Source organism: Parasteatoda tepidariorum, chromosome 8, assembly GCF_043381705.1.
Source record: "Parasteatoda tepidariorum isolate YZ-2023 chromosome 8, CAS_Ptep_4.0, whole genome shotgun sequence".
NCBI classification, from domain to species: Eukaryota; Metazoa; Arthropoda; class Arachnida; order Araneae; family Theridiidae; genus Parasteatoda; species Parasteatoda tepidariorum.
This window is the reverse complement of record NC_092211.1, coordinates 89,052,476-89,073,233: the sequence shown is the minus strand read 5'-3', so window position 1 is coordinate 89,073,233 and position 20,758 is coordinate 89,052,476. Positions and strand designations below refer to the sequence as shown.

At 29.7% G+C, this 20,758-nt stretch overlaps 1 protein-coding gene across 6 annotated transcripts in view; it reads right to left on the bottom strand.

Annotated features, from left to right (window-relative positions):
* The window catches only part of LOC107448892 (laminin subunit alpha), a 117,649-nt gene that overhangs the window by 64,724 nt on the left and 32,167 nt on the right, over positions 1-20,758 (bottom strand). For all 6 annotated transcript variants that reach the window (XM_016064242.3, XM_071184348.1, XM_071184349.1 and 3 more), the window contains exons 11-23: positions 20,242-20,406; positions 19,467-19,625; positions 16,697-16,953; positions 16,067-16,190; positions 15,261-15,412; positions 11,920-12,150; positions 10,426-10,878; positions 7,318-7,479; positions 4,633-4,833; positions 3,143-3,272; positions 1,971-2,370; positions 1,343-1,487; positions 1,130-1,270 (exon numbers count right to left, since the gene is read on the bottom strand). In XM_016064242.3, the coding sequence (XP_015919728.2) occupies positions 1,130-1,270; positions 1,343-1,487; positions 1,971-2,370; positions 3,143-3,272; positions 4,633-4,833; positions 7,318-7,479; positions 10,426-10,878; positions 11,920-12,150; positions 15,261-15,412; positions 16,067-16,190; positions 16,697-16,953; positions 19,467-19,625; positions 20,242-20,406 (2,720 nt within the window). The remainder of the gene's footprint in view (positions 1-1,129; positions 1,271-1,342; positions 1,488-1,970; positions 2,371-3,142; positions 3,273-4,632; positions 4,834-7,317; positions 7,480-10,425; positions 10,879-11,919; positions 12,151-15,260; positions 15,413-16,066; positions 16,191-16,696; positions 16,954-19,466; positions 19,626-20,241; positions 20,407-20,758) is intronic.

Here is a 20,758-nt window from a genome sequence, read left to right as displayed (position 1 = left end):
GAAATATAGGAAATATAGCAATTTTTCTAAATTAATAGGAAATATAGGAGCGCTGCGAGGCCTGCTCTTTATAGATGAAGGTCGACACAGTCGATAATTATATCCCTTTATAGGTGACCGTCGCATGTCATAGGAACTCGCAAACATCGATGGATGGTCCCCATTAAACAGTTGATGTGTTCACAAAATAGCGCTCAAAAGTCTGGTGAAGTAAATACAATTCTCCCAGCCAGTAAATAAAATAAGAAAAAAAATAATGAGCGGAAAAAAAGTTCTTTTTTTTGCATTAATCAATTAAAGCTTTGGTAAAATATGCTAATAATGATTAATATTATTTAAAAACAATACTATAACTAAAATACCTAATATTTAAACAAAAATGGTTAAATTTATTAATTACGAAGTAATCATTAAATAAATTATATTATAGTTACATTTATTCAAAACTCTTATTAATTTGTAATGACAAAAACCCACTTTGTCAGTTAGACGTTAAATACAGAAGAAATTAATTTAGATCAGTAAATATGAAAAAAAATTATTCTAAATTACTTTTTACTTTATAAATCTTATCTAATTTTATACACAAACTACATCATTAATTCATTTTAAAAGTACTTGTATTTAAATAAACCTAAAACTGAGTGTGATTGAAATATAGTTATTTGACAGCAAATCAATTCACCTACACCTAATAGAAAATTATAATTTAAAAGTTTCCCATTACTTTTAACCATATTTAGTATGAATTTTTATTTATTACCCTTAACATATTTGAACATAAAATAATTTACATCAATTCCCTTAGCATTTTTTTCTAGATAAAACCTTCAATATCAATTAAATCAGATTTAAAAAACTCACCTCCTTAAAAAGATATTTATTAACTGTATAAAAATATATATTCAACTAAAAAAACTGTCAATTTAAATCATCGATTTTTTCTTAAAAAATAAAATGATTTAAATTGTGATACAGTTCATAATTTAAATTATACCAATCCTGCTTTAAAGTGAAACTTAGAAATTTTGGGAAAATATTGACTTTTAACAAGTTTTACTGCAACAGGTAAGGCTACTTTTCCTGGATCAGCATATGAAATAAGCAGATAATTAAAGTGATGACTTACTTGAGCTGAAAAAAGATATCCACTGGAGCACCTGTCCGTTGCCCCAAAGCAGAAGCACTTAGTGCATCCCAGTGGGTTAACTTCCTCCAGATAGAATGTACCCGGTTTGCACTGGTCACAAGAATCACCATAGACATTCTCCTACAAAATCACACCAATGAATATACGTGTGCGTGCAACAAACAAAGTATATTATGTATGAACAATCCTTACTTTGCAAAAACATCTCGCTGAATCTTGTTCACAGATGTCCTCTGTACTGCCTCGCAAATCACAGTTGCACAGCTGGCAGTGTGGAAAGGCCCAGTATCCTGCTTTGCATTTGTCACAAGTGCGACCTACAATATTACTCTTACATCTAGAATAGAAAAAAATTTCATTTATTTATATTTTTTAGCAAACATTATTGATGTTCGCGGAAGTCTTTTAAAACTACTTAATAGTCACAAATGTTTCTCTCTTTTTTTTTAAAAATTGACTACAATGTGAAAGGTCTTTAGTCCTGTACTTGTGCATACAGAAGAGTATATGCAATACAGAAGAGTATATGAAATTATTTTAGATTTATTCATTGTACATATTATACTAATTATAAAAAAAATCACTCCATATTAAAAACACATACTGCCATCATTAGACTGAGAAAACTTAAATTGAAGACAAAGTAACATTTGAAAGCTATAATATCTCTATAAGAAACAATTATAAGTATATCAGATGTTGATAAACTTCTTATTTTTCCACAGAAAGTGTTGAGAATTAAAGGTGCAGCATAGAATTAATACAGTTATAGATTTGAATAAATGAGATGCTTAAAGGGGGTTATTATTGAAATGCTCACCTGCATTGTCCACTGCTCAGATCACATTGAAGTTGGCCATTGAGTGTACCCAATGGATTGCAATTGCATTCCTCACAGCCAATGATGGGATCAAATCCATAAGTGTAAGGGACACACGTATCACATTTGTCACCCATCACTCTTGGAGGACATATACACTGTCCAGTCACAGGCTGACAGTAGGCAGTGGATGGACAATCACATGGCTTGCAGTTAGGAAAACCAAAGAACCCAGTTCGGCACTGGGAGCATGTTCTGCCAATGACATTGGGCTTGCACTGGCATTGACCACCAAACGATTCACACTCGTAGCTCAGGGATCCGTCTGTGTCACATTTGCAAGGAAGGGCTCCGTTGTTGTACTCGGATGTCAGAGAGAATGCAGATTCACGACAGAAGCCTACAACATAAAATACAACATGTGATCACTTCTTACTGAATTAATTACAGTAGAACTTAGATTATGTGAAGTAATTGGAACACAATCTACTTCAGATAATCAAGATCTTTGGATTGTACAGTTTCATTTTATTTTATAATTGCTGTTGAACAGCCAAACCTTTTTGGATTTGAGACTATCAATGTTCAAATCCAGAGCAGAATAATTTTGCAACCAACCCTGAAAACAAGGGAACTCTTGGTTTAAACTAGCTTTCAAGGAGTACTTTTTGAAAGGACTAATCTGCATAAGTGTTACATGGTAATGATAGCCACAAGAACCTTCCTACAGTTACCCTAAAGGCAAGGGAATTTTACCCCGCGATTCATCGACCACTAAAGGTATTTTATATCAGCACTGTGGTCAGTTACGAGCCGGGTGCAGAATTTGTATAGACCAGCAATCACTGTGATTTGAACCTGTCCCATTTCATGGGAATGTTAGCGCTCTTTTCCCTGAGCCACAGCGACTCTATAGATCTATATAACAATTTATCTCAATATAATAATTTTGGATCTTTAACCATCGACTTAAGTAATATCTAAAATATGGAATTTTTTTAAAATCAAGAGCTTCCAAATCCCTCAGCAGATAGATTTGATTTGAAAAGTTTCTGTATACCACCAATGAAATGTTTCAAGAAGCTGTATATTTTAAACTTCTATTTCTTTGAAGCGTTTTAACAAATTAAAACAAAAATTAATTAAAATTTACATAAATAATAAGAATATACCTGTAACGTCTGAAGGCAAAAGGAAGCTATTTTGGCCACATTCTGTGATAAATTTTCCAGCCATGTCTTGTTTCATTGGTTCAAGGATATCTTCTTGGAACTCTCGAGCAGGTACAACCAGCACATATGCCTGCCATTAATTTAACCATCATTATAACAGTGGCTTGTAGTTAGACTTTGAAAAAGTAAGCACTTTAATTATGCTTTAACTAGATGACAAAGTTGCTTTATATGTGTAAGTTTAGAACATGTTTATTTTTTTATGCACCTTATATATATTTTGCACCCAGAGAATATCAATGTTTGAGTCATCCCAGCTAAAAATATTTTTAAAAAAAGGATGCCAAAAAATTTTACTTTTTTAATTTAATTTTTAAAAACTATCTTTTAATGGTAATTATAGTTAAAACTTTAAATATTATGCAAAATAGAAAATAATTTTAAGGAAAAAAAAGTTTGGAAAATTATAACTAATTATTAAATACATAAACAATTTAATACATTAAATAGATCACTTCGTTACCATAAAATACATTAATTGTATAATGCAAAAAATACATTTAAGAAAAAATAACAGAAAGTTTTGCTTGGATAAATTTATAATAGATAAAAGAATGAAAAGTTTTGCCTCTGCTAAGAAAATGAAATTTTAAGTTTTTATGTAAATAAGATTTTTGAAAAATAGTTAGATCAGAGGTGTATACTATTTATTTTAAAAAATATAAATATTCCAAAAAATTAAAAAAACATGATTATGTAAAGCAGTGAATGAGGTAGAGAATTATGGGTAATCTTAAAACTTTTCTGAAAGGAATTTGATAATACAATACTTTTTGTTTTGTCCTCAAAATGATAAAAATAACTAAAAAACCTGAATCTATACAATTAACAAAGTTATAATTTTATGTTTTTCAGTTTTGAATACTACTATTTTACTGGGTGTAATGCCAATGATGACTACTGCAAGAATAGGTAAGAATGCCACTTGCATTTAAAATAATATATAGATATCTATTTATATATACTTGCCACTTCTAAATCTTTTAACTAACTAAAAAAGTACAAAAATTTGAAAAGTGGCACTCAAAGGCTAATTATGATGTCTTATAAATTTTTACATCAATGGCACATTTATTTTCATGCATATTTGAGTAATGAAGATTTAAAAAAATATATAAGTAAAGTAAAGAACAAACTTAAGATTTTATAGTTTGATAAACATTTTTAGAAGTTTAGATTTCTATTAGGTTATGCATAAAATAGAAATGAATAGCTACGAACCATTTATTCAAAATAATTAAGCAATTAGCCATTAATTAATGGGACTCAACCTTTTATCAAAATTTCACCCTTAAGGTCAGATTTTTAATTTAAAAAAAATATTCATTCTTGTATATCTATCATTTTATTATTTTGACAGTAAAAGAAATCATTTTATTAAAATGTATTTTAAATGCAGCGAATATTAAATAAAGTATAAGAACTCTCACCAGCCACACGGTCTTATTATTTGGTTGCCGTATATTAAGATGAAAATCCTGAACGACATGGAAGGCTGTAGAATCTGTTTCTTTGGATCGGGCGACGGTACGGCATCCAGACGTTCTAGGACAGTAGGCTAAGTTCAACACTCCTTCTTGGAAATCATCAGTCTGAACTACGACTTTCGCTTTAAATGCAGAATGTTCAGGCTAGTATTTCAAAATATAAGACTCTTTTAATGCAACATAACTAATATGTTTTAACATTTGGAGTAAAAGTTATATTTTTTGACATTAAATGGGGATTTTTTTTCCCATCCATCTTTTAATAATTTAAGAGCTGTGTTTAGATTACTAAAGTATATTAACCCCTTCAGAATCAGAATCACATACAAGTGATTCGCCCTTCATGGTCATCAATGTATAAAACTATTGCAGCAAGGGGTCAATGATCTCTATACAATACTGTCATATTAGTAAGAATATGTACTCTTTAGTACGGTAGAGAACCGATTATCCGGAACGATCGGGACAATCGCGATTCCGGATAACTGATTTTTCCGGTTTTTTGAATCGCTACAAAATGCCTTTTTTTAATGTTTATAAAACGAAACTAAAAAATTATTTTGAAATAGTTTTAGAAATAATAAAAATTTATAAATAATAATACACTTAAGTTTAAATAAGGAAAGAAATTATGAAATAAAAATTATATACAGGCTTATATATGTTATTAATGTTATTATTAACATTAATAACATATATAAGCTATTTGTGCTTATGTGAGATTCGTCTACAAACGGCCTTTGATCCGTCCTCTAAATCAGTTCTTTCGTCAACTNATATATATGTTATTAATGTTATTATTAACATTAATAACATATATAAGCTATTTGTGCTTATGTGAGATTCGTCTACAAACAACTTTTGATCCGTCCTCTAAATCAGTTCTTTCGTCAACTCGATATGCCGTACGCTCTAAATAACAAAATGGGCTCAAAATCTTGCAGGAAGAAAAAAAAAATTTCATGGAAGAAAATTTATTTCCGGTTCCGAATTTCATTCCGGTTATCTGGTTTTCAGATTTCCGGATAAGAGGTTCTGCACTGTACATATAGTTTCAGAGTATGGGGGCCTGGGGAAGCACTGTTTCCTCATTCTGCCAGTCCATAATGGATTAATGGCATGGATCAACAAAATTCTGAAATTTACAGCACAATGCGGAATGAAAAGTATATTTACAATTACTCTTACTTCATATAAAGAAAATCATGCATTACTTTTGATTTGATACAATAAAAAAAAAATAATAATAAACAGGCTCTAAGAAGTATGGAATACAGTTTTGTTGCACAGAAGATTTTTAAAAAAAATCTGCGCTAACCTTTAAGTTGAAGAATTTTATGTAAATTTTAACGAAACTCAAAGTGTTTTTTTTTTTCGTCAAAAGTAATGGTAGAAAATGATATTGGGAATTATGAACAGAAACGTTAGGAATGATAACATCATAATTAAAAACAACGGACAAAGGAAATAAAAAACAACGATTTCAATAATACTTAATATTTTCACTCCAATAAATTTTTCTTCTTAGAAAATACAGTCAACATAATCAAAATTTATTCATATCTTAAATATGTATAATTTTTGTTAAGTTTTAGCGACAAATATAACCATACAATATTCAATTAAATATATAAATACTCAGGAATTTATGAATTTTTGGTATTTACAGACAATTACAAAGAGATAAATATTTTACATCTGCAGTTGTTGTCTGAAAATCCCCCAGCAAACAAACTATAGGTTAACAATTTAAGTAATGCAATTCACATCTTTTTGCACACTCACATTGGTTTGGATTCTAATCTGAATCAATTTGAGAGGTTTATCATAACTATCAATTATGCTTTCGTACTAATTATAAGTTTCGATAATGATTTTTCAGAGGTTTTATAGGAACCAGATAATTTTGGATTTTGTATCTATTTAAAATATAAACTATTACTTATTGTATTATATTTAAATAAAATGATTATTAGTTCCCAAAATTCTATTTTATAACTAACACTGTTCATACTTGATTCCGTTTAAGAAAGTTTCAACCAAACAATATTAATCATCTACAATCAATTTACATACAGCCTCACCTTTTTCTTGTTATTGCAATGTGTTCTATTATTAATTATCTCAACTATTTAATCCTCCCTGGTTGTAATCCAAACGCTTCATATTTAGCCGATAATTGAAATTTAAAAATATAATCCATATTACATCAAGAATAGAAAACAAACATGCATAGTGTCTTTTGGCATTATTGCAATGAACCCATTTTCAGGGTGAATGGAGATAGTTTTTGAAAAGATGTTTTTTTTAAATATCCATCAAGTGAAGCAACTTAATTCTCTCTGATCTCTTTGAATGATATAGATGTCTTTTCCTTGCCTTCATTCAAAACAAAATGAGAAAGGAAAACACTGTCTTTAATACATTTATCATTTGATAATGATTAAAAACCACACACTGCTACAAACATATATATCATATTGTATCTCCATGCAGAGAATTCAAGGCTTTGGAACTATTGCAATGACACTATAACTTGCAATTTATATTGAATTTTAACACGTCCCAACTTTTAGAAAAATTTACTTTCTAAAGTCTTTTGTCTACATTTATGTATGAGAGCATTACCTGGTAGTAGTGGAGGACAAAAGAATAAAGTCCAGGAGATGGAACGGAACCTTTCAAGTCAACGACGTTATCATTTTCCTGGAGGCTCACCAGTGCAATGTCACTTTCAACCACATCAGATACCCTGCTGTACTCATTGTAACCAGATTCCTGGAATTCCACCTGTTACAAATGAACATTATGTTTTAATATTACATTACAAATATTAAAATATGCACATATATATAAGCATGTTTTTTGTAGCTTGTTATTTTACGTCAATCAAAGACACCAATTGTGCTGATCAACAGTGTTATTGGGCAAAAATCTTATGCCTTGTTTGCAATCAAGATCTTTATTTAAACCTGTTTGGGTGAACAAGCAGTCTGCCACTAGAGGTTATTGAATGCTAAGTCAGAAAGTGTCTTTTTACGTTATGACTCGAGATTTGCATGTATTTTTGAATCCGATGCAATTATAATAGTTTAGTTTTTGTCGAGGTGCGTTGGCATTGACATTCTGAAAATTATATGCGAGTTTAAATAGAGCTGTCACTTGAACTTAGAGCTAATGCAAAATATTTGTTTCTAACTGCTTATTTTTGTTATAGACGCATCATCATATTCCATTTAAGTACTATTATTATTTTGATGTTCGTCACATTATTACTTTACGAGAGTTGCATTTGTTACTTAAATTTATAATTTTATATGTAAAGTTTGGTTGCCTCATTGTAAAATGTCTGAATTTTTGTTTGACATATAATTGGGACAGCCTCCAGACTAATCCATGCATTCTACACACAGTTAGTGAGTTTTCTTGGTCATACTTCATTTTCATGCCTTTGGCCAAACAGAAAACCCATTATCCCATTTGAATGGGGAGGCAAGTAAAACTGTCTGATGGATATTCCGCATGCGAATGGCAAGATCAGGCAGACTCCTTGCAGTCAAAATGTTTTATTTTCATGTTTTTATAAAACACGTGGCTAGCCAAAAGAAACCATATTGAAATAAGTGTGATGCAATCTATATTTAAAAATTGGGAAAATTATAAAAATGTGATACGAATTTAAACTTTGTGTGGATGAAATATATAACTAATTAAATATTAAAAACCTAAGCAATTGTACATAAATGGGCATTCATAAAAATTTTACTATGATTCGTAATGAATATAAATTAATAAATTACAGCCTTTAAATGGAATACAAATACAGGAAATAACAGTGAAGACATAATGAATCTGGAGACTTGTTCAGATTTAGAAACAAATATCAATGAGTAGTATATAAATAAAAACATTTCATGGGTGGATTTTGTTCCTAGTAACTTTACACCAGTAGGTTTAATAAAAAAAATGAGGGTAGCTGACACTTTGAATAAAATATTATTGTTTTAATTGTTAGTAACTCTCCTACTAATAAATTAACTGCAACCATCAATTAGTCAGATGAAGATAAATGCTACAGGTCATAAGAATACTAAACTTGACTATAATTCAGTTTTTAAAAAAATGAGCATTTAAAAACAACAAAAATCTTTTTTAATCATTCAGCTGTTACTAGGACTGGGCTATATATCCATGCATCGCGAAATATAGATTTAATACATATATCGGCAGGCTGATATAATGACTTTCGTTTTAGGCGATGCATCAGAAATCTGATTTAAACCGCTGACAGTGACTTTCGTTTAAGGCGATGCATCAGAAATCTGAATTTAGCTGGCGGTACTGATTTCCATTTTAGGCGATGCATCAGAAACCTGATTTAAGCCATCGGTATATGGCAACACTCGCAGTTTAACGATTTAACAAGTGAGGATCCTTGCCTACGCTAACGCTGTCACTGCACTGACGAAGACGATTTCGTCTAACTGCGGAAATGTTGATAGAGTTTAGTTACGGAGACTTAGTTTCGTGATGTTGAATGACGAAGAGCGAATTGAATCAGTTCAGAACTCTCGGTTTTGTGAGAGGATCATCGTTGAAATGGAACGCTATACATAGTTTCTTTATGCGCCATTTTTACCTTTGCGATTTTACTTTTCACTTTTTTTCCTTCTTTTTTGCTGGTCGGGATTTAACGATTCTTGTCAATTATTTTTAGTAGACCTACTGTTACTTTGAGATCGTAGCGCGATCGCTATTATCTTACATTTTCGTTCTGAATTCAATCTATTAATGTAAGGAAAATATGAATTTAAAAAAAATTCTTCATTGTTTCTTTCTTTCTTCTAATTATTGTTTTTATTTTAAGCGATACAATTGAATAGGGGTATTTTGTATTTAACTTTGTTATAAAAAGTTATTATTTTTTTTTTAATTTTTATTTATTTGATGCATGTAAGTATAATAATTCGATTATTTTTAGACCAATAAATCTTCAATCGTTTTTATTATGAAAAAATTTGACTATTAGTTAATATACAAATATTTTTTTTTAATTGAATTAAAAGTTTAGCAATGTTTTGACATTTTTTTAATAATTTAACAATAGTACTTAAGAGTATTTTTTTTTAATTTTTCTTAAAATTTTTTCGATACTTGTTTTATAATTTCTTAGACAGTCAGTATCAATTTGAAACAAATAAATCTTTAGTCGATTTTATTTTCAGAAAGAAAATAATAAATAAATAAAAAACGTACATTTATTTTTACATTTATTAAGTATAGAATTTGACCATTAGTTAATGCAACTTTATTATTTTAAATAAATAAATAAAAGGTCTAACGATGTTTCAAAAGCAGTTTTTTTCAAATAATTTAAAAATGTTTTACTAAAGTAAAAATTTCTTCAGTTTGTTTTTACTTTCGTTTTTTTTCTTTCTTTTAATTTTTAATGCATGTATGTAAAATATTTTGTTACATTTTTATTAATATTTTTAAACCAATGAATCTTGAGTCATTTTTAATTTTAAAAAATTTAAATTAAACTTTGGTTTGTTTTTATTTAAGACATTTTCTTTTGTAATAGATTTATTCCTTTAGTTTATTTGTTGATAAATGTAAAGATTTCTGATATATAATTTTTGAACATGTGCTAAATCGCGATACATCGCTATATCTAACAGACGACGTATCAAGATATAAAATTTCTTACATCGCCCAGTCCTAGCTGTTACTCACTTTTGTGGCCTCTGGTGCAGGTGGATATTCAGATTCAATACACGCACCATCTTTTTTAATGCATAATGGTTGAGGCACAATATAGTCTAGGTGCCACAGATCAGCAGGCACTAAAGCGATGTTATCAACTGCAATGTCCGATTCATCCAATATCTCCATCTTGGCTGTGACATAATTGCTTTCAAGATCAAATATCAAAACCTCTCCTACTTCATTTAAAACCACTTGGCGACACAGGTAAGAGTATCCACAATCGCTTAATGTGACTTTCCCATCTTTGGTCTCTCCTTGGTCAGAATCGGATATTTTGACAGTAGCTGTAGTACTGCGAATAGGCTGAGGTGTGTGATAAGTCATAATAATAACATGTGGGCCAGGACGAGAGACGGTGAAGTCTAGATGTAGATTCTTTTGTTCGCTATCTAACCAGGCCATCCTGTCGGTCTGCAAAATCTAAAGAGGAGGAAAATCCTTAAAACACTTTTGAACAACTGAAAAAATAACAATCAAATTTATAAATTACAAATTAAAAAACACGCATTGAATTTACAATTACAAATGGCATGCTATTCTTTATAATCAAACAAATGCTTAAATAAGTATTCACACTTAAAATTCATAATAATAAACATGAACCTTAAGCATAAATACTCAACCTAACTCTCAAATATAATATTCAGACTTTAAAATTTTGCATAAAACAAAAAATCTAGTATTAAATAAAAATTTTTTAAATTTAAGCTATTCTTATAATATTTTTGTCAAACAACTGTATTGGTCATTTTTAGTTTTGAGAGAAACAAAGAATTTTATTCATTTATTGTTTCTAAGGGCAAGATTAAAAGTAAACTACAGCAATACGAAAAACCCTCTAGAAAACAAATATGTCATTTTTTTAGAATTATTTACAAGTAAAGAAACAAACAGACAAAAAATATTTCAGTTACATGGTGCATAATGGCAACCATACATAAAAGCTATTAATGTTAAATTCACACAAATAAAACGACAGAACTATTGAAACTTTACTAAATACTATTGACTAAATCAATCGAGTTATGCTATTTAATAGATCAGGTAGGTGATTCTTCACCTTTCACTGAAAAAAATATAATTTCATTCAACTGTGAGAATGACAATAGTCGTTTTTTAAAATGAGGTTATGCACTTCATGTTCGCTATAAGTAAATATTTATGGTATTCCTGCTTGTATACTGGCCTCACATTATTGCATGCATTTTTGTTAGGTCAACAAGGATCATTAGATCAAGGGTCAACTGAATACAGCAAAAAATAACACTTTTAATACCAAATGTAATAAAGAACTCATCCAAGTTAGGAAAAAACTGCTATCCCTTTTATTTGAAACAAATTCTTCATGTTTTCCATCACATAACAGAACGTTAAAAAAAATTGACCATCTTGATTCAATGTGTAACATTTAATTCAGTTTTTGTCAACAAAAATAAGAAAGAAAGAATGGAAAATACTCACGGACAGCGTCTCGGTCTCATCGTAAGTGTTGGTCCTAATTTTTTCCTCACCATATTCATCAAGAACGTACCCTGTGTTGCCCTTAGCGATTTCTGCATTAATGGGAAGAGGTGGAAACCTGTACATAAGGCACATCTCTTCATTTGATGATTGCAGAAGACAGGGATTCAAGACATGCTGTTGTAAGAGTGTGGCTTCGTAATAGGATTGTGGCAGCAACACCATGTAATCCTGATTGAGGTTTAAATGGATTATTAACAAACAAATCATTAGGATCAAATATAGAACACAGTTAACAGCAACAATTCTGCTCTCTCTCGTACGCCTGTTAAGTCAGAGTTGTGTGATTGCTCTTGTTTTCCAGCGGCGCCATCTATGGCCAAGAATTCAACTTCCCCTACACCCATACGTCACGCCCATTTATAGAGCGGACCCATGGAGGACTTAGCGACTCGACTGATTTTATGTGTATCAGTCACCATTTACTGCACAGGGAGTCTTTGGCCGGCAGGGTTCGAACTCTCCGACTTGGGCCCAGCGCCCTACCGACCAGGCTAACCCGGCCTAACAATTCTGCTAAATATGATAATTGGAGATAGCCATCCGATTACCCCATATGAATAGTAATTTTGTTTAATAAATACGTAATTATTATGAATGTTTTAGAACAGGGGTGTCAAACTCAAAAGGTAACTTGGGCCAAATAAACAATGCTTAACTTTAGGTGGGCCGCAAAAAAAAAATGAATGTTCATAGAAACAAATATTCTTATTTCGAATTGTAATAAACATATATAAAGTTAAATTATTGTTTAAGTTCTGATACTTCATCTTTTCTCTGCTACTATCTTTTCTATTTCGAAGAGAAATTTTTTTGGCCGAGACTACTTTCAAAATTTACCCAACATGAGCGTTATTAATACGGTTTCGGACAGGAGATTTATTTCCATTCATAACAGTAAATAATTGCTCTCACTGATATGTACTTCCAAACATGGAAATAATTTCAAATGCGAGTTTTTGCATATTTTCAAACCTTGCCGGTAAATATTCGTAAAATTAAAGCACACCCACTTCAATGAATTTTGCCAACTTTGAGTCTCACTGAATCTCAATCACTTCCATTTGCATATAACTGGGTACTGAGTCTATATTTATTGAGAAAATCAAAGAAAACAAACAAAATTTGCCTTTCAAAGAATTATAATCTTTAAACCCTGTTTCAAATTCTGTTCAAAGATTTAATTTTTTTTTTTGCATATTTTTTATATGATGCAGTATCACCTGAACTAGATTTGTTCCTGTTGCGCGTAGTCCGTTAAATTTTCATTTTTCAGTTGCCTTTCCCAAAGAAATAGTTTACATTTGAATGCATTAATTATGTCAAACATGTTCGTAATGATCTGATCCTTGCCTTGTAACAATAAATTTAAATCGGATAAGTGTTTGGTTACATAAAAGATAAATCTTGCAACCATATTTGATCGGAGAACAAGCTTGTATCTTGATTTTTAGTTTGTAAAAACTTACATATTTCTTCTTTCGCATCCCAGAAGGAGCAAGATAACCAACGTACCTCGCTATAGTAGGATAAACCTGAATATGTACTATACTGATAGCTTAGTGTGAAACGGACTCCATTTCAGCCAATTAGAATTTTACATTTTTGCGTTTACAATTTAAAATGATCCGTAGTTTATAAATAAAGTATTATAATTTAAGTATTATAATTTAATAAAGTATTATAAGTATATATATTATAATTTTATATGCTGGTTTCGTTTCTAATTCATATTTCCATTTTATTTTTACTTTGTTTCGGATATATTGACTGGGCCACAAAAATGTTCATCTCAGGCCGCAGCGAGTTTGACACCCCTGTTTTAGAATATTCTGCAAATTACGCTATTCCTCACTGTTCCCTAAAATTTTTCTTCATTGGAGAAATAAACCTTGTCATGTTTACCATACTTTGAGAAATGTTTCAAAACAACAGCACCTTGCACAATTAATATCAACAGTTTTTTTTTAATATTGTTTAAAGTTTTCAATGTTTGAAAAAGTGACCACTGTTAAAAATGCTACAAATGATGAGTAGTAAAACTTCAATAATTTTGCTCCATAAGAGCAGACAGTACTTCGAGATTATCCAGTCGACCATTTTTGCTAGACCTGATATTATTGCCAAAAGATAGCTTCTGCGCCAATAACCACAAATTTTAGCATATTTACTAGTAATCCTTGACTACGTGAGTTAGTTTTCTTTTGAGTGTTGAAATATACTGTTTTTTTTTACTCCGTTGTAAAATGGTTAGAATTTGGGATTTGCCTAGCACAGAAGAGAGTGCAGTTTTCAAACGTATGGAATAATTTGTTTGTGGGGTTTGGCAAAATGAAGAAACAAAAAATACTGGTCCACCCGAAAATACTTGGATTCGTATTTAAATGAATTTATGTGGCGGCAACAGCACAAGGATAATGACTTGCTTATTTGTGCTTTAAAAGCTATCAAGGATTTTTGGCCACAGAAATGATTTATAATAATATATATGGTTAGATTCAAAAATAATTCAATGTGAAATTATAAATGAAAAAAGAAGTTTTTACTTTCCTTTTATTACGCTTTTAGAATACATATTTTCACACTTACATTTTTTTCTATTATTTTATTATTACTATTATTTGATAAATTGAATAAGTTGAAATAAATATAATGTTAATGTATATGTTTTCTAATTGCATATATGTTCTTGTGACTGATATTGTAAGAAATTACTTTTAGTCAATAAAAAGACATTCCACTAATTTGTAATAATATTGAAAGAATAATATGACATATATAAGTAGAGACCTGTAGCCCAAAAGATTTTCAATACTCCAGCTCTTCTCTCAGATAATCATCAACTCACATAGAAAATATCAAATTAATTCACAGTTATTCTTTCATTCTTAATGAAAGAGTTGAATCTAATAAATCTTCCTTTATATTTGATGTTAAACATTATAAATATAATTTTAATGCCAAGAATAGTTTTTCTACTACAGCTTGGCTAATGCCGTTATAATGCAGTAAGCCTCTTGAATGTCTGTAGGATACAATGAAATTGCTGGAGCATGGGAACATTTAATGACCCAGCACTCTTGAGACTATACTTAATAACGCGATAATATATATATTATCCCCTCTATAAGTTGACCACTTGTCTGAGTTAATGTAATGTACTCCTTGTGGTCAAATTACAGAGATTTTACTGTAAACAGAAGTGAAAACTGTTATTTATTTGAAACCAGAACGTTGGAAGTGAAATGCTAATCAAGATAAAAATGAACTTGGTGATTTACCAGAAAGAGAGGCTTTTCGATCCTTAAGGACACTGTCCACCGTCCAGGATTGAGAACAAATGGTGAGGCTATTAGTCCCTGCTTGCCAGACACTTTCATGAACTTTGGTTTTGTGGTTGTTTCAAACACCATGTCACTGCTTTGCTGAATATCTATTGAATACAAATTACAATAATTATTAGATAGCAATTATATGAGACTAAAATGTTATAAAAGCCATTATTAAAACTTGCTTCCATAAAATAGCATGTTATCTAATATTTAATAAAGGCGTTTACATGTTTTGCCCTAAAGTGCAACTAAAAAAAAGACTTACTTCAACACTTAATGCTTTTTTTAAACCAAAATACTTATAATATACTAAATTTTATAATTCATTACAAAATATAATTAATTGATCTTAAAAAGAGTGCTATCTAAGCTACGTAAAATTAGATTCAATATGAAAATAATGAAGTTAGAATCATATTTCAAATAAAAATATTTGTTAAGCGTTATTAGCAAAATGTTTGTTTATTAGCAGAATTGGGAAATTAGCAGAAATATTTTCCGTTAAAAAACTTTTAATGTGCCTTCTTACGTGTTAAAAAGACACAGATATTAACATTTAATCTTTAAATGTTAAAACTAAATTTCTCTTAAGACTTGTTACATTTGTAATCTAAAAAAAAGGAAAAATATTTTAAACTGCATCATAAGTAGAACTGAGAAAAAGAAAAATGTGAGGAAATTATTATTATGCAGCAGTCAAATTAATAAATACTAACCTAATTATTTAACAGTTACAGATAGAATATTGTACTTACCTCCAAACTTCTCTGGAGTAAAGGTTATTGTTCCATAAACTGGCTCACCCCCAAAATTTAAGTAATAGAAGAAAACTTGGTAGAGACTTGGCTTTTCGATGTACAAATCCAACAATACTTCTTTCTGAGGTAAAATATAATTTTTTTTTTAAAAAAAAGCAAAAAATGGATGCATTTTATATTTACAAACACACATTTATAAAAATAATTGTGCCACTACATGCTATAGGTGATAATTTTGAAAACATAAAATAGATTTGTTATGAATGAAATTGTTCATTATGCACTCAAGAATACATTACAATGAAGAAAAAAAGCTTCAAATATATTTTAAATACAATTAAAAATTAAACTCACATAAAGAGTAAGAATCTCTTAATTTTTATATGACTCTTTTACCATTAAATTTTCGATTTTTGATATTATTTGTTTTGTCAAACATCAATAATTTCGTTTCTGAAAGAATGAAGACATTAAGTAAGTATAAGTCATAGGAACTGTTAAAATTAATTTAATACAGTGGCAGTTATACTTGAAGTTTTGACTACATAACAACTAAAATGTTTTCTCATGTGACACGAAAAGACTTAAATAAACATGTCTGTTCCTGATTTTAGAAAAGCTTTCTACCTGTATGGAGGAAAAGACAGCATAGCCTCGCCATGAGAATCTTGGGAAAACAGATTCCTCATAACCATAACGAACTTGAGTGCCAACAGGCGTCCTGCCGTCTTCTATTTCAAACTGGTGTTGGAAAAGGGTGGGAAAGAAATGTGTTTGGAGAGGTTCATCACACTTACGACCACTGATTCTAGGTCGGCAGGCACATTGTCCGCTCTCCTTTTCACAAAAGTTATTCACTGAACCACCAATGTCGCATCCACAATCTGGCAACAAAATAAAACAATTAAGTTTTTGAACAATAATTTTGTCTATTTTCTTGATGAAAACATTTGAGCGATGTTTAGCGAACTTTGATGCATTTTAAAAATATGTGTAATATTATGGAATAGTAAATTAAATACAGTAGGGAACCGATTATCCGGAACCATCGGAACCATCGTTCCGGATAATCGCTACAAAAAGCCGTTTCGCTTTCTGAATCGCTACAAAAAGCCGTTTTTTTATTGTTAAACCCAACTAAAAAATATATATATATTGGGAAATAATCTTAAAAAGAAGAAAAAACGATGAAGTAATACACTAATGACTATTTCCAAAATGATGGTAAGGTAAACTTACGAAAAGGAAAGAAAAATCCTAAAATCTTATGAGGAAAAAAACATTTTTTGAAAAAAATGGAGGGAAAATTTATCGAATTTCGTTCCGGTTTTTTTGGTTTTCCGGTTTTCTGATTTCCGGATAACGGGTTCTGTACTGTACTACATTTTTGCAAACATGCATAAAATTCATTCAGTCCTACATTTTGATTCAATTTAATTCCTGTGTATGCACACCAACATTTCAGATTAATGAGAAATGTTTTTTTGAGTGGAAGGGAAGTAAAGCAGAATTTTTTAATATAAATACAATTTTCATCAAAACATAAGAGCATGACCATATGTCTGTTTAAATTGTTTAGTGGTGATTAAAATTATCATTATTTGAATATTACCTTTTCCATGACCAACAAAAATATTTTTTAAAACAATGGAAATTCCATAGTAGTTGGAAAGTATGTTTCTATACTGCTAGAGAAGATCTATTACATTATATAGAATTTTTTGTTACATATGTTTCCGTGAACGACCGAAACGGGTGGTTGTTGACTTCCACCGGTGAATGTTGACAATCACATAGTCGCTTTGGTAAATGTCCAAAATATATACTAGGTCTACGGGGGTGTGTTCAGGCCGAATTTACTACCGTTTAGCGGTACCTTCACAAATTCAACTTTAGGAAAAACGGTAGTTTCACAAATTCAATTTTCGGAAAAATGATAGTTTCACAAAATACTCTTTCTTAAAATTTTATTTTTGTATCCCTTAAGAAACGATAAATCCATATTTTTGTGTGGATTTTTAAATATAATTTTTAATTTTTCACAAATTATGGCTAAATTTTCACAAAATAGGTATATCTCAGAAAAACCTAGACAGACCCCTGGTCTAGTTCAGTACCACTGCCTGGTATACATTTGCTCAGTATGTCCTATATCAATATTTTTTTAAAGGTCAAGTGCCACTGCCCAGTATGCATTTAACCGGTACCGATGTTTCTCCTAATCTATCCTCAGCAGATATTGAAATATCGAATAAATACTATATATATAATATCAATGAATAAATTAATATCAAATCGGATATAACAAATATTTCAGGCATTCACCAAAGTGACTATGTGATTATTGATATTCATGGAAATATATAGATTATTTCACTTATCATTAATCTTACTTATTAAATGTTACAATGCATATCTGGAACAGTTAAATATTTAAATATTTTGAAATAATTTGTAGGTGCATGTTACTTCAAAATATAAAAAATATGAGTTTAGGTGTTTCTTATTTACAGGTAAAAGAAGATTAAAAAAACTGAAATATAAGAGCATTATATTAGAGTGAACAAAAAAAATTATCAATTTTGGTTTTCCTTATGAAGCAAATCAAAACTAGAATGCGAATACTATCACAATATTAGATTTAGGGATTGTTGCATCTTTGTAAACAATTTTATACCTTCCAACCTCAATTTTGAAAATTGCAAAAGATTCATTACAAAATTGCAGAAGAAATTACTTTATCTACAGAAGATTTAAAGAGGTTCGAATCCTTATGTAAATTTATAGTAATTAATAATTGAAATATTAAATTAACTTAATAGAAATATTAAATTGGGATTATTTATATTTTACTGATGATTAAAAATTAAACCCTGATAGTAGAAACATTTTTGATTTAATATATTTTTATTAAAATAATTTTAAAATATATTGCAGTTAACTGAAGCTATTTTAATATTTTGTTTTGTTTAAATAATGTTTGAAATGTTAAATCTACAAATGTTCCACTTTGGAATTTTATTTCAATACAAAACGTCTTATTATATCAGAAATTTAATTTTATTTTATTATAAAAGAAAAATAATAATCTTGATCATTTTCAACAATTTGCTTAATCATCAATTGCAAAAACAATTACTCATTTCCAGCCTTTAAAAAAAAACAATTGCGTTTAAAAAATTGTTTGTTTTTTTTAATTATTTTTCAATGAAATAAAACGTGATTAGGGCAATTTTTGATCGACATCCCATATCTATTGTGTACAATGAAACAACGAGAAGCAATCAAATTACTGTTAAGAATGCAACAATGACATCGAAAGTAAGTATACTGAATTTCGTACATTAAGAATTGAGATCATAAATACATGCTTTGTTTCTTATATAAAATATGCTACCTTTGCATCCAAACAAGTTGTTGTCCTCCAGTTGATAGTAACCATCTTTACATTCTGAGCATTGTCTCGATCCTACATTTGGTTTGCAAGAACACTGGCCATTGGTTTTTGCACACACTGCTATACCACCCGCTGTGCCACCCAGATAACAGTTACAATCTGCAAGAAAAACCCAACATGTACTACAGCAATCTCTGATTTATAATAGAGATACATAACACTGTCACTAACAGCATATATATATACATTTGCAATGGATAACAACAACATGCAAAATAAAAGAGTTATCCACATTAATTTTGTTCCTTTTATAATAAAAACTAATTCTGGTAACACATTTGAATATAAACTATTACACTATGAAATACGTCTATTCATCTCATTTACCTTCAGTTACAAAAATTTGTTATTAAAATTAGTTTTGCAATTTTTTGGAAATAATTGAACTTTGATCAAATATAGTATTCACAGTCTAAAAATTCATGCTAATTAGAGCTCAGAAGTAGCATCACAATTCAATAGAAAGGATACTTAACTTAATGAATGAAGCAAAATAAAGTATACAAAATACAAATAAAGGTACAGAAGTGAACAAATTAAGTAAATCCATTTCTGTACCTTAATTTATACATTATTCAAGTTGCTTTGTTTTATTCATACACAACGGTAAGTATATCCTATATATCACTTCTAAACTTTCTAACTTTAAAACGCCTGTTAATTTCTCAGAATTATGTTCTGCGAACTCAATCAAGCGATTTTTTAAGAGATGTACCTTCACATCCTAGGGGATTTCCCAATTTGAGGTTCCAGTAAAGTGATTTGCATTCGTTGCATATGCGACCTGTGACTCTCTCTTTGCACTCACACAGTTTCCCACTAGTCACACTTCCACAACCTTCAAATGTTGACAGAACACCAGATGGGTCACAGTTACACTCTGAAATATTAAAAAAAAATCTCATTTATTTAATAATATTCTTTGCAAGCATTACTCACAATTGAAAGCATTTTTAAAAAATTAAACATCGAATAAGAGCAGTATCTGTGATTTATGAATAAACATATATATATAAGAAGAAAATATGAATCAAAATAAATTACTTAATTGCAGGGTTCGTTGATTTAAATCAGCTTGATTTAAATCACGATTTAAATCAGTTGATTTAAATCAAATGATTTTTTTAAAGAAATCATTGATTTAAATCAACTGATTTATATCAATTTTAAAATCAATATATATATATTGATTTTTAAAGTTAAAAAACAGTGTTTTAAATTATTGATACTTT